The sequence below is a fragment of the Nyctereutes procyonoides genome, unplaced genomic scaffold (genome assembly GCF_905146905.1).
Source record: "Nyctereutes procyonoides isolate TBG_1078 unplaced genomic scaffold, NYPRO_anot_genome, whole genome shotgun sequence".
NCBI classification, from domain to species: Eukaryota; Metazoa; Chordata; class Mammalia; order Carnivora; family Canidae; genus Nyctereutes; species Nyctereutes procyonoides.
The window spans coordinates 4,268,084-4,283,194 of NW_026575141.1; the positions used below are offsets into that span (position 1 = coordinate 4,268,084).

Consider the following 15,111-nt stretch of genomic DNA (forward strand, 5'->3'; position numbering starts at 1 on the left):
ATTTTTATATGTTCTTCAGCAGTATGGAGGCATACATGCTTTAAGAATATAGTTAGTTGACTTACACTCTACTAGCTTGCTTACTGAACTCTCTAGACTTCAGTAGCTGCTACTTCATTCTCGTTCACTATACTCTGTTCATATTCAAGTAGAAGACAGTAAAAATATTCTTAGCATTTCATGAAAATAATTGTTCGAGAAATGCTTTAGAATTATGTGTGTAAAATTTTTGCCTCGTTTCTAGTGGATCAATGAGACAATATTAGTGCCATTGGTACAGGAGATCGAGTCTGTCAGCACACAGATGAGACGAATGGGATGTCCTGAGCTTCAGATAGGAGGTATGTGAAAATAGAGCCCAACATTTGATTTACCTTCAGTGAATCCGCCAAGTAGAAATTTTCTTGTTATACTGGGCTATTTAACAACTTCCCTTGTTATAATAAGAGTTTTATTGAAATAGAATTTACTTACCATATAGTTCGCCCTTTTAAAGCCTGCAATTTTGGAGTATCTCACCACCCAAAAAAGAAACTCCACATACTCTGTTTGCTCCATCCCTCATCCCTTAGCCCAAGGCAACTACCAGTATAGATAGACCCATTCTGGATACTTCATATAAATGGAATCATACAACCTGTTGTCATTTGTGACTGACTTCTTTCACTTAATACGTTTTCAAGGTTCATCCATGTTGTAACCTTAATCAGTACTTTCTTTTTATTGATCTTTTGTATTTTGTTTACCCACATATCAATTGATTGACATTTGGGTTGTTTTCACTTTTTGGCTATTATGAATAATGCTGCTATAAACAGTTGTATACAGGTGTTTGTGTGGATGTATGTTTTAATTTCTCTAGAAGTAGAGTGGCTGAGCCATATGGTAACTCCATGTTTAACCTTTTGAGGAACAGCCAGACTGTTTTCTAAAGTAGCTGTACCATATTACATTGCTACCAACAGTGTCTGAGGGTTTCACTTTCTCACATCATCACCCATATTTCTCTGTCTTTTTTTATTATAGTTATCCTAATGGGTATGAAACAGTTTCTCATTGTGGTTTTGATTTGCATTTTCCTGATGACTACTGATGTTGAGCATCTTTTCATGTGTTTATTGGCTATTCATAATCTTCTTAGGAGAAATGTCTTTTCAGATCCTTTGCCATTTTTAAATTGGATTATTTATCTTTTTTATCATTGAGGTTTCCTTTATATATTCTAGATACAAGTCCCTTATCAGATACTAATTCCAAAGTTGTACAAAGCATAAAGAATGTGTGTAACAATGCTAATTTAAGTCACCTATTTTTGGGGACCCCTGGGTGGCTCAGCAGTTTGGCGCCTGCCTTCGGCCCAGGGCGGGATCCTGGAGTCCCAGGATCAAGTCCCACATTGGGCTTCCTGCATGGAGCCTGCTTCTCCTCTGTCTGTGTCTCTGTCTCTCTCTCTGTGTGTCTCTCATGAGTAAATAAATAAAATCTTAAAAAAAAAAAATCACCTATTTTCAATTCTTACCTACAAAAAATAAAGCTGTTAAGATTCCCTACAATTTGTCTAAAATATATATACCATAACTTATATAATGTTAAGTAATTAGATTTCAAAATAAATAAGGAATAATAGTCAACCACCTCTTTTTAGAGAATAAATTTCTCCTTGAAATATTTAAGTGCTTTGGGTTGCACATTACTACTTTCTACTTATATGGGGTGTCTTTTAATCAATCTTTATCCTCTAGACTAAGAATAGAATTTTATATCCCAAAGGCATCTATCTATTGAGTATCCAAGAGTTTCATATGTAATTTACAGACCCTCTCATTAACCTTGAAAGCTAGCTGTTAATGTCCCATTTAATGGACGAGGCTAAGACACAGAGAGCCTAGGTAATTTGCCTAGTGTCACAGAACAGAGATTTGAGACCAGAGCTCTCTGACTCCGAAATCCAGAATGGTTACTTTCTAGATCTTGGTAATGTTATTTGAACCTGTGCCTGTCCTCTTTGAGCGTTCTTTAAAAGCTATAAAAATAGGTGTCAGGGAGGGGGGAGCTAATAAAATGTGTATTTTCCACATTTTACTAGTGTGATGTGCTTTTTAAAAAAAGTGGCATTGCTTTGTGACTACACATGCAACATATATTATGATCATTGTAGAAAGGCTGGAAAGTAGAGACAGAAGTACAGAAAGAAGGGTATTACCCATAATTCTGTTTCCAGAGGTATCAATTTTAAGTCACAACCAAATATTATTTTTGGTTATGATACTATCTCAATTGTAAGTTATACCATGATTTAAGAACATTAAAGTTTTAAAAGTATATATTTAGGAATTGAGGGGAGATGGTACATATATGCATATGTTTTTAAATAAATTGGGGTCATACTGTTTTGTCGCATGTGTAATGTATTTAACCCATCTTTATTATCTGAAATGTAGAGCTTTTTCCCTTTCTGTTATTAATAATGCTGTGAGTAAATATCATCTTATCTAAATCTTTGTGTACATTTGTAATTATTTTATAGGGATAATTTATTTGAAGTGGAGTTGTTAGTTCAGTAGGAATAAATACAGCAAGACTTTTGACATACATAAACCTTTTGAAAAGCTTATACCAGTTTATACTCTAGCAACCATGTCACATAGAAGAATGCCTTTTCCCCAACATTGAATATTACTAGTAAAGTTAGACATTCCGAAATTTCTGTCAGTTTAATTTCTGTGTGTGGGTTGTCATTCCTGATAAGAGAAATCACTGTCATAAAAAGTTTCTGCTTGTCAGTGGCATAACAGGCAACTTTTAACTCAACCTGATTTTGAAAGCTGTCATGTATCTTTTGATACATACCCCACAAAAATATTTTGTGTATTAGTTTTGTCAGAATGGATTTGGCTGCTGCTTTTGGAGTTGTGTGTACATATGGTGTCTGTGTTTATAAATCTGACCACCATGCCAGAAATGATAAAAAGAAATTGTAAGTAGATAATGCAAGTTGTTAAAACTATTATTGCTTTCATTTATTCCTTTAGCATCTATTGGGGGAAGAGCATTTTAAGTTGTTTAAGAGACCCGCATGAAGAATAATCTGTGTCCTGTGTGTTTTATTTTTAACAGAGGCTAGTATTACTAGCTTGAAACAAGCTGCTCTGGTCAAAGCACCTCTCATTCCAACGTTGAATACAATTGTGCAGTATCTAGACCTTACACCAAATCAGGAATACTTGTTTGAAAGGATCAAAGGTAACTAGTAATTTGAAGAGGAAAAAATTTTACCACTTTGAGATTTTATAAATAAAAGTAGCAAGCAGGGGTGTCTGGGTGGTTCAGTGGTTAAGCGTCCAACTCTTGGTTTTAGCTCAGGTCAAGATCTCGAGATTATTGAGATAAGTCCCATGTCAGACTCTGCACTGAGTGTGGAGCCTGTTTAAGATTCTCTGTCTCCCTCTGCCCCTTCCCTCCAACTCCCCGCCCCCCCCATCTCTTTCTCTTTCTCTCAAAAAAGTAACAAGGAAAAACATTTTAAGTATCACTAAGTATCTTATATTTAATAGATATATATTTAATTATGGTTTAATTAAGGCTTATATTTGAACAACTTGTGATTTATATTTCATGTGCTTAAAATGTCAAAATGATATAATTAGCTCTGAATCTGTTAATTAATTTTATTCTGTATGGGGAAACAACTATGAGCTACATGGGCTCAAGTAAATATTTCACTCATTTTTACTCTTTACCAAGAATGGATGCCACTATGACATTCTTTATAGTTTGAGCATGTTGATCCTTCTTTCTCTCAATTCTTATCATTCATGTTTAATATGTTACTTCTTTGTATTTCTGTTATATTTGGATTATTTGGAGGAAAATATGATCTTCTGAGGAGACTAATATGAGAATCAGGAAATTTAGCCTCCTTGATATTCCCTCTCTGTCTTTATGATTCCCTGGTTTTATTTGAAAAACTGTAAAGTGTTCTCATCACTAAAACAAGTTTTAGAAATAGTATTTCACTCTTCAGACTTATCATAAATTTTAATTTGAAAACATTAGTGCCCCCCTCTCTCCCTTAGTTTTTTTTTTTTTTGGATTTTTTTTTTTTTAAGATTGTATTTATTTATTCATAGAGACAGAGAGAGAGAGAGAGAGAGAGGCAGAGACACAGGCAGAGGGAGAAGCAGGCATCATACAGAGGGAGCCTGATGTGGGACTCGATCCAGGGTCTCCAGGATCACGCCCTGGGCTGTAGGCGGCGCTAAACCGCTGCGCCACCGGGGCTGCCCTCTCCCTTAGTTTTGGACTAGGGTTCAAGAATAAGCATCTATCATGACTTAAGAAACTTTTTATTGGGCAGCCCGAGTGGCTCAGTGATTTACTGCCGCCTTTGGTCCAGGGTGTGATCCTGGAAACCCGGGATCGAGTCCGACATCAGGCTCCCTGCATGGAGCCTGCTTCTCCCTCTGCCTGTGTCCCTGCCCCTCTCTCTCTCTCTCTCTCTCTCTCTCATGAATAAATAAATAAAATCTTAAAAAAAAACACCTTTTTATTATAAGGAAAATTCAGATATTATAAAACTAGACAGTATACTCAAGCCTCTTGTACATAGCCCCTGGTCCCTGCAGCCTTTAGTGCCTGGGCATCCCTGGCCCCATCTCTACCCCCATCTGCCTCTTCCCTTCCTGTATTATATATCTTGTTATCTCGTTGTATATGTTGTCACCTCATCTGTAAGTAGCTCTGTATGTGTCTCAATGATTAGGCCTTTTAAAAACAACCTCAGTACAATTGTCACACCTAATTTTTTTTAACGATTTCTTTGTATCATGAAATGTATAGCCTATGTATGAATGTCCAACCATCTCATAAAATGTGTAATTACTTTTTTGGTATTTGAATTGGGATTCAGATATCATCACATGCTGTGACTGGTTGATGCAGCGTTTAAGTTCCTTTCAAGCTAAAGGTGTCCTGTCTCTGTCCTTTTTTTTTTCCTTTGCAACTTATTTGCTGAAAAAAATGGATGGTTTGTCCTGTAGAGTTGTGGATTTTACTGAATTATATCCCCATGGAGTGTAATTTTACAAGATTCTCTGTATTTCCTATAAATCCAGGTTACAGTTTTTGACAAGATTGCCTGATAGCAGGGTGTCTGTATTTCCAAAAAAAAATGTGTGTGTGTGCACATATATGCAAGGTACATAGAAAGTGTTATTATATTCTATATCAAATATACAAAAAAGCTTAAAAAGTGCAGTGAACACTATATAGGCCTTCTAGATTGAATAGTTACCAACATTTCGCTGTCCTTGATTCTCTACATACATACACAGGAACTTTTTATTTCTTTGCTCTGCCATTTGAAATTCAATACAGACATGATTGGTTTTCAGCATGTGAGTTCCTAACAATAAGAACATTCTCCTACATAACCCCAATACACAACAGACCTTTAAAATTAGCAATATTTCTATAATTTCATCTAATATAGAGTTCATATTCAAATTTCCCAATTGTCCAAAGAATGTTACATACCCTTTGTTTTTCCTAACCAGAATAGAATCTAGCTTCACACATTACCTTATGTTGTTTTATCTTTCTTTGGTCTCTTTCTCTAGAACTACTCTGCCCCACTTTTTTTTTCCCCAGACAACATTGACTTTTTTAAGATCACATTTTAGCCCACATTGTGAATTTGTCTGATTCATTCTTTCTTCATGGTAATGTGTAAGTCAATCTTTTATATCTTGTATTGCTTTATGTTTGAGTGTTTTCATCAGGTATTTAAAATGATATGCTTCCCTTATGGTAACCCCTTGGACTTTGACAACTTTTCTTCTTCCTTCTTCCTTCTTATTTTTCCTTCTTCCTTCCTCTCCTTCTTCTCCCTCCTTCTTTCTTCTTCTTCCTTTTAAATTTCATCTTTGTTGCTCTAGAACTTTCTCAGGGAGGCTGCATGAGTTCATTTCGATGGAATAGAGGTGGAGACTTCAAAGGACGCAAGTGGGATACAGACCTGCCCACTGATTCTGCTGTAAGTCCCTAGTTTTTTTTCAGTTTAACATTTTTCCACGTTGTTGGATGTACATGCTTTTATTTTTCCATTATAAAAATAAGTATTGGGTGCCTGGGTGACTCAGTCAGTTGTCTGCCTTCGGCTTGGGTCATGATCTCAGGGTTCTGGGCTCCAGCCCTGCATTGGACTCCCTGCTCAGCAGAGTCTGCTTCTTATTCTCCCTCTGTGTTCTCCCCACCCCTGAAGTAAATAAACAAAATCTTTAAAAAAAAAAAAAAAAGTATTAAAGAATTTAGAAATTAAGGTAGAAATAAAAATTTTAAATGTTACCAGCATCTTTACCACTGTTAATATTTTGGTATATTTTCTTTTTTCCCCCTTTACTTAGATTGTACTATTTTTTTTTTTAATTTTTATTTATTTATTTATGATAGTCACACACACAGAGAGAGAGAGAGGCAGAGACACAGGCCGAGGGAGAAGCAGGCTCCATGCACCGGGAGCCCGACGCGGGATTCGATCCTGGATCTCCAGGATCGCGCCCTGGGCCAAAGGCAGGCGCCAAACCGCTGCGCCACCCAGGGATCCCAGATTGTACTATTTTTTGATATTTTTATCATAGTTGGAATCATCCCACACATAAAATTTTGTGTTCTTTTTTTTTTTCACTTTGGAAATGTTTAAATATTTTTTTCATTATTACACAATTAACTGTTCTACGTTCGAATTAAAAGTTCAAGAATTATATAGTTTCTGTTTTAAATAGTATTTTTTTTTTAAATTTTATTTATTTATTCATAGAGATGGAGAGAGAGAGGCAGAGACACAGGCAGAGGGAGAAGCAGGCTCCAGGCAAAGAGCCTGACGTGGGACTCGATCCAGGGTCTCCAGGATCATTCCCTGGGCTGCAGGCGGTGCTAAACCGCTGTGCCACAGGGGCTGCCCTGTTTTAAATAGTATTGAAAGGAATATCATGATGCATATTTTTTTCTTAATTGGGATTATGGCTTTAAGAAAGATTCCTAGGGGAGCTTAAGTGGCTCAGTCTGGTTAATTAAGTCTCTGACTCTTGATTTTGGTTCAGGTAATAATCTCTTCAGGGTCATGAAATCAAGCCCCATATAAGATTTTGGGAGTGGAGCCTCCTTAAAATTCTCTCTCTCCCTCCCCATATGCCCCCCCCCACTCTAAATTTAAAAAAAAAAAAAGGATTCCTAGAATTAAGATTGATGAGATCAAAGAGTATAATGTTTTTGAGCATTTAAGAGTTTTTCAAGATCGTGTTCTTTATTTTAAATGTGTAAAAATGAAGTTTCAAATGCTGATACTCAAATTGAGAATATATGTGTATTTTTCTCTTTTTTTTTTGTTATCTGTATGAGTATGAGTGATTCACTTAACAGAAAACTGGGAATGTCTTGCTTTTTTCTCTTTTCATTTTTTGGTTTCATCTTAGAAATGTAGCCACTTGAAAGCATTTTTTGCTAGTTCTCTTTTTAGGGAAAAATTTAAAAATTGGAGTCATTATAGACAGAGACTTAAAGCCATGATAGATTTTCATGCTGATTTTGAAAAATTGTTTTCTCATCTTCAGATCATCATGCATGTATTTTGCACCTACCTCGATTCCAGATTACCTCCACATCCTAAGTACCCTGATGGAAAAACATTTACTTCTCAGCACTTTGTTCAGACACCAAATAAACCAGGTATAAACTTCCTAAAGAATGAATTGAGATTTTCACATGAGATATGTCTAGAGGTTGGCTTGTTTTTTTAATGTAGCATACTTTTTTTTACAGATGTGACAAATGAGAATGTTTTTTGCATTTATCAAAGTGCTATCAACCCTCCCCATTATGAGCTAATCTACCAGCGTCATGTCTACAATCTTCCAAAGGTATTTCTAAATGTAGAAATTGCTATTACAGAATGGCACGGATGACTTGCTTTGATAATATTTTTAAAATTAGAATCCCTTGTTTATGGAACAAGTAAACTTTTTAAATTAGGGGAAATGTTTCTTGAATATCTCATTTTTTTAACTATAAAGGTAATATATGCTTAATTTAGAAAAGTATGAAGAAAAAGAAAGATCACTTATTATTCCATTACTTAAAGGCAGCTATTGTTAACATTTTTGGTGTATTGCCTTTGGTAAATTTCTTTTTGGTCTTTCTTTGTGCTACTTTGTGGGTTGAAAACATTATTTATGTAATTTTATTTCCTTTTAAAATTAACTTAATTACCTTAAATTAATTACCTTAAAAAACCATAATTTTCCATTTCATTAAAAACCTTCCATTGGGAACCCTGGGTGGCGCAGCGGTTTGGCCCAGGGCGTGATCATGGAGACCCGGGATCGAATCCCACATCGGGCTCCCGGTGCATGGAGCCTGCTTCTCCCTCTGCCTGTGTCTCTGCCTCTCTCTCTCTCTCTCTCTCTCTCTCTCTCTCTCTCTCTCTATCATAAATAAATTAAAAAAAAAAAAAAACCTTCCATAGAAACACTTTTTTAATAGCTGTAAAAAAACTTTATCATAAGATTGTAACATAATTTATTCAATCATTTCTCTATTGTTCGACATTTTGAATGTTTTAATTCTTCATTATCATAAACACTGCTGAGTATTCATCTTTATGGAAATAGCTATCTGCATTTTGTGTAATTTCTTAGCTTAAATCCAAAAGTAGAATTCTAGGTTACAGAGTATTTTCAAGGTTTTAAAAAATATATTATCAAAATACTTTATACAAAAGATTATCATACTAGTGTACATTTGTATTCAAGTATTTTACTCTTGACTACAAACATCAGTTCTGCTGATGACCTTTGCACTTACTGTTGTTATCAGCTTTTTTACTAAGAAATTTTACACTGTCTAAATTTTGTCCCTCAAATTCCTTGAAGAGAATATTAATTTCCTTTTTTTTCAAGTTTAATATTTCAATTTTGTAAATGTTAATATTTTGGGCTATTGAAGTTTCTGTCCAAGTCCATGCAAATGAAAGTCTGAATTACACGGAATTCTGAGTTAGTAGAATGTGAATTGATAGGATCTGTTTCTTTTTGTTTGGTTTGCATAATGTTTTATTTGGCTTGGTTTAAATTTTGCGTCTCTTGTCTTTGTTCCAGGGCCGAAATAATATGTTTCATACATTGTTAATGTTCCTTTACATCATAAAGACCAAAGAGTCAGGAATGCTTGGGTAGGTATTGATGCTTTAAAAACACAAGTACTCAATTTATTTACTGTTTTTCTTCCTATGTTAAGATTCTGCAGAAGGCAGCATCATATACTGTAAGGACTGTTGACTGAACAAGAGATCTGGCTTCTGGTGCAAACTCAGCTTTGTCACTAAACAGTCTGTTCACTTGGGCAAGTCTGTTTGTTCCTCACTGACCTCCATTTCCCTGTTGTTGAGAAGGCCATTGGACCACATCATTGGCTTTACAGTTGAGTCCCTCAGAGAAACAGCTCTGAGATCTATATCAGGCTCCTGCCACTTTAAAATGTAAAAGCAAAACAAATGCCATGCCATATTAGACACAAAGTCTTCTGTAAAATGTTTTATATTTCCAAAGAGATTGAGTCAGCACTCTTTCCATATAAATGGGATGGAAAAATGGTCAGTTGAAATTGTTCATTACTTTGTTATTCTAAATTTGTCATAATGCAGCTCACATGCTATTATAAATTCAAAATTATTGGATGGTCATTTTGGTGATTCGAAATTTTAGTGTATCAAATAATATTTTGAAGAAAGTGGACTGCAGTTCAAGCTGGGGAAACCTGGTAATGCAAAGTCTGGGAGTCTAAAAACCTGAGGTTAAGAAAAGTGAGGGGAAAGGCATGGAGTGGAAAACATCTGGGTTCCACTCCAGTTCTTAGGTTATGTATGTGGCTTGCATTTGTGGCTGACATCATATAAGTTTATTGGACAGCATTGCTCTAGAGAAAGCCAAGTTCCTGTCCTTAAACATATTAGATGCAAAGATTTTTAAAAGACATAAGCAGTCATTTATAAACAAATGTAACATCTTTTAGCTTCTTTTATCATATATTTTTTAATGTAAGAAAGATTAAGAAAAAAAAAAGATTAAGAGACTTACTTCTGTGAAACATCTAAACTAACATGGTTTTTTCCTTATTTTTTTAATTACAAAATTAATGCATGCTCAGTATACAAATACTTAAATGATATAGCAGTATATAAATTAGAAATTGAGAATTCTCCTCTGGTCAGCCTCTCAATACCACTCCCTATAAGTACCCAATGTTAGCAGTTGTATGTTTATATGCTACTTTCTGGGAATAAGTCGATTTTGGTTTTTATTTTTCATTTTGTTTAAAAAGTGTATTGTGAGGATGCCTGGGTGGCTCAGTCAGTTAAGCATCTGCCTTCAGCTCAAGTCATGATCTTAGGGCCATGGAATTGAGTCCCACATCTGGCTCCCTGTGCAGTGGGGAGCCTGTTTCTCCCTCTGCCTGCCTCTTCCCCTGCTTGTGCTCTCACTCTCTCGCTGGCTCTCTGACAAATAAATAAATAAAATATTTTTATTTTTTATTTCTTTTATAAATAAAATATTTTTTAAAAATGTATTATGCCCGGGGATCCCTGGGTGGCGCAGCAGTTTGACGCCTGCCTTTGGTCCAGGGCGCGATCCTGGAGACCCGGGATCGAATCCCACGTCGGGCTCCCGGTGCATGGAGCCTGCTTCTCCCTCTGCCTGTGTCTCTGCCTCTCTCTCTCTCTCTCTCTCTCTCTCTCTGTATGACTATCGTTAAAAAAAAAAAAATGTATTATGCCCAAACATAATACTCTGTGCCCTGCTTTTTGTTTGTTTTAATTTAACTTAATTTCTTTTATATATATATATATATATTTTTTTTTTTTTCATTAGAGTTCGATTAATTTAACTTAATTTTTTAAGGGATCCCTGGGTGGCGCAGCGGTTTGGCGCCTGCCTTTGGCCCAGGGCGCGATCCTGGAGACCCTGGATCGAGTCCCACGTTGGGCTCCCGGTGCATGGAGCCTGCTTCTCCCTCTTCCTGTGTCTCTGCCCCTCTCTCTCTCTCTCTCTCTCTCTCTCTCTCTCTCTGTGACTATCATAAATACATAAATTTAAAAAAAAATTTTAAAAAGAAACATAAACTAAAACTAATATGTTTTATTTATTTGAGATTTTTTTCCTGAACCAAGGGGAAAAAAACTTTGAAATTAACTTTTTAAATATGATCGATTAATCTTTGTAATACATTCTAAAACAATCAAATGGTTAAAAACTATCCTGTAACTTAAAGGAAATAAGCAAATGGCTCAAATATAGTCCATTTGGAATCGTGCCCATAAAGTAGCAGATTGTTCCAAATACATTATCAATTCAATGCCAGATATTTGTGCAGTTACTGGAATGAGATGAATGTTTTACTTCCAAAAGGGGGGAAAAATCTAGACAGAATTGACTGCACAATAATTGAAGTGTTCTGTTCAGCAAATAAACCATAAATAAAACTTAAAGGTAAATGACAGACTGAGATAAAGTATTATAGTTGCAACACATACAGCAAATTCAAGCTAATATCCATCATATATAAAGAGCATATATAAATTCATTAGAAAAGAAAATATTAAAAAATGGTCATAGACTGAAAGACTTTCACAGAAGAGTATTGTGTAAATGGTTGATAAACACAAAAAAATGCTTAGCCTCATACTCAAGCCAAAATTTAAACAAGATTTCTATCAAATTGAGATTTAACATTTGCAGGTTTTTTTTTTTTTTTAAGACTTTATTCTATTTTTTAAGTACTCTCTACACCCAATGTGGGGCTCAAACTCAACCCTGAGATCAAGAGTCACACATTCCACCGATTGAGCCAGCCAGGTACCCCGATCATATGCAGTTTGGGTGAAGAAGTTCCTTGAAGAAATGGGAAAAAATAGTTAATATAGATATTACCTTTTTTTGAATGGCCTTTTTGTGATAGATAGATATATAATGTTTTTTAAGTTTTTTATCAAAATTGACAACTACTTATAATTTTAAAAGTTCTGTAGTGCTGTACATTCATGACAGAAGTAAGCAAATCCATATGTTCTGCAAGCCCACTGAAGGCAACCACTTGCAACTCACTTAGACTTGTCTTCTAGTACTGCTCTCATAGTTCCACGTAAGAGGCATGTAGCTCTTTTGATTCTTCAGGTAGAGACATTGGAGGTTCATTTCTTACTTTGTTAGATGAGTAATTTAGCTTATAGTGCTCTCTTCCCTTTGTACTTTGAACATGATATAGTAGTCTGGAGTAAAAGTAAATTTTTCTTTTTGTTACATACAGTAGGGTTTAGTTTGTACTGTATCAGTAATCCCCACATACAAATTCACCAAAGCATCCAGAGTAGTAAATTCCTAATTCAAGTTGAATAGGTAACATTCTCTAATTAGAGGCCTAGCATCCTTATATCCTCTATTTTAAAATTTTAATCGATACTTTTACTTTAATCTTGCTGAAATTACTGAGTTAACTCTATCTGGTGTATTAGTAATTGAGATCCTCTGAAAAATTAATTTTTCATACCCAGTTAGTCCATTTGTTCTAAATTTGGGTTTTAAGCAGTTAAGAAAGCATTTACTATTTACTAGGGTTCACCTGATATACCATAGGTAGCATAACTCATTACAGACTAGCATTAAATGTTATAGATTAAATAATGTGTTCCTTGTCAAGACTCTTGTTTTCATTATTTGAAAAAAGACCTTAAATGCTTGGCAGTCAGTTCCATTAAAACCTTTTTTTTCCCCCCTCTCTCTCTTTTTATAGGAGAGTTAATCTTGGTCTGTCTGGTGTGAATATTTTGTGGATTTTTGGCGAGTAGTGGGTCATGTAATTCCAAACATTTGGACTTTTATTTGACTGAACCAGAAGAAGTTGAATCTAAGCATCTCTGAGTCACTGGCTCTTTTGAAATAAGATACATATGTGTGTTACAGACTCTTTAGATTTAACGAAAAATTAGCTATTAAGAAACTTCCTTGTAAAAGTATGTCCTGTATCTTCTATACCACGAGACACTACTTTTACTTTTTTTTATTACCTTGTAGATTTTTCAGTTGCCTATAAAAACTGCAACCCTTCAGATATTTGTTGGTCCAAATGAGTGCAATTTCCCTGCATTGAGAAATTTGAGTCCTTTTTCATTGTAACCTACAAATGAGAACCATCCAACTGATTTTTCCCTGCAGAAATTGTTTTTTTGGTTGCACTCTTTGGTGTAAACACTTAAAAAGAAAAGAGGAAATTGCTAATCACCTGTTTTATCTCTGTACTTAACCACTGTTGTACTAGTCAGCCCAAGGCCCATATTTAAAGAAAGGAGGTAAACTTCTAAGTAACGCATTAGTCCTTATGTATTTTTAAGTATTATTGAAAGAGGTTTGACAGCATTTAAAAAAGTCTACTCTTGGATTGAATGTAACTGATAGAGTTAAACTATTGGGGCCTTAGGTTAAAAGGCTGAAGACATCGAGAAATGGCTGCTTTGGTTTTAACTCAGTTTGACTGTTCCATAATATTGTATTATTTTAAGAGTTCTCTAAGATCGTACAATATCTGTTTAAATTTTTTAGATGTGTTCAGAATATCTGGAGAGTAAAAAGTGACTAAGTTTGTAAGTTTTGCTTGACTATTTTCTTATATATCTCTATATAGTATCTCTAAAACTAGTTAGCAATTGCATTTGTTTTCTGGTTTGACATATTAGAGACTGTTTCTATCACATTATGTAAACCTGAAAACAGCTAAAACCAGCATCTTCTGAGTAACTGCCTGTTGGTCCTGTATATGCAGCCTATTTTTAATCATTTGTAGATTCTGTTCTTCAAACAATTCCTGTCTTTTAAGTCTTACATCCAAAGGAAAGGAAGTTTCTTTTAACTGGTTTTGGTGTGTGTTAAATATGTTTGCTATGATATCTTAGAAGAAAATATCAATTAAACATGTTAAATATAAGAATATGTTAAAATCTATTTCAAAAGTTATTGAAGGTGTCATGTAGTAACAATTGTTATGCTGTTAAACTATTCGGTTGCATATTCTTTATTAAAAGGAATGAGAAGAAAATTTTAAATAACACAAAAGACAAAAAGGTTTTTTCTTTATAGGACAAGACAGTTTTTAGTCCAAAAATTCAAAACTGTAATATTTTTATTTTGTAAGTGACTGTCAAGAAAATACCATATACAGGAAAGCTACATGTGAAAAGCCTAGAGATCCACACTAAAAAAAAAAAGCTGTTTTGTTTGCATACTGTGAGTCTAGTGTGGTTACTATGATCTGGGTAACTTTCCTCTATTGACTAGTCTTCACAAATGTTTGAGCCAACTTATACTTTAGTGTTAGTCTTTATTCAAAATACTTTAAAAAAAAAAGATTTTACTTATTTTTTCATGAGCAACAGAGAGAGAGAGAGAGAGGCAGAGACACAGGCAGAGGGAGAAGCAGGCTCCATGCAGGGAAAATTATTGAGTCCATGCAGGACTCAATCCCAGGACTCCAGGATCATGACCCGGCCAAAGGCAGATGCTCAACCACTAGCCACCCAAGTGTCCCTATTCAAAATACTTTAATGAATTAGTTAGAATTCCCACTTCAGTAAGACAGTGCACTGCATATATGGGAATTTTTTTTTTGGTCTTTGTGTTAAAATGAGTAAATATCTACTTTTCTCTAATTAAATGTTATTTATAGGATATTTTTCACAAGTTTTTTTTTTCATCGCTTGACTCATTCTTGTGGGATCAAATCCACCAATCTTTTAGATTATGTTCACTGTATCATTTATCTTTTCTTTCCTCTATGAATATCAGCCTTTTCTTCAGCCAAATTTGTTTTAGGAGCATATCAAGGTGTTTATAATTTAGTTTCCGCTGAGACATAAAAATACTATGTTGCTTGGCTTCCTCAAACTGCCGATATATGGGAACACTTTACACTGATATTTCAATGGTGAAGATGTGCAGCATATGAGTGGCACTTCTAAACTCAACTTTGGAATATAAATCCTTTAATTGTGGACATTCCTCAAAGGTCAGT

At 34.8% G+C, this 15,111-nt stretch overlaps 1 protein-coding gene across 1 annotated transcript in view; it reads left to right on the forward strand.

Moving 5' to 3' along the window:
- Positions 1-14,323, forward strand: part of TMEM209 (transmembrane protein 209) — a 29,397-nt gene extending 15,074 nt beyond the window's left edge. The window contains exons 9-15 of the mRNA XM_055307269.1: positions 245-341; positions 3,118-3,243; positions 5,937-6,034; positions 7,611-7,725; positions 7,819-7,916; positions 9,153-9,226; positions 12,841-14,323. Coding sequence (XP_055163244.1) covers positions 245-341; positions 3,118-3,243; positions 5,937-6,034; positions 7,611-7,725; positions 7,819-7,916; positions 9,153-9,226; positions 12,841-12,895 — 663 coding nt within the window. The 3' untranslated portion in view covers positions 12,896-14,323. The remainder of the gene's footprint in view (positions 1-244; positions 342-3,117; positions 3,244-5,936; positions 6,035-7,610; positions 7,726-7,818; positions 7,917-9,152; positions 9,227-12,840) is intronic.
- The last annotated feature ends 788 nt before the right edge of the window (positions 14,324-15,111 follow it).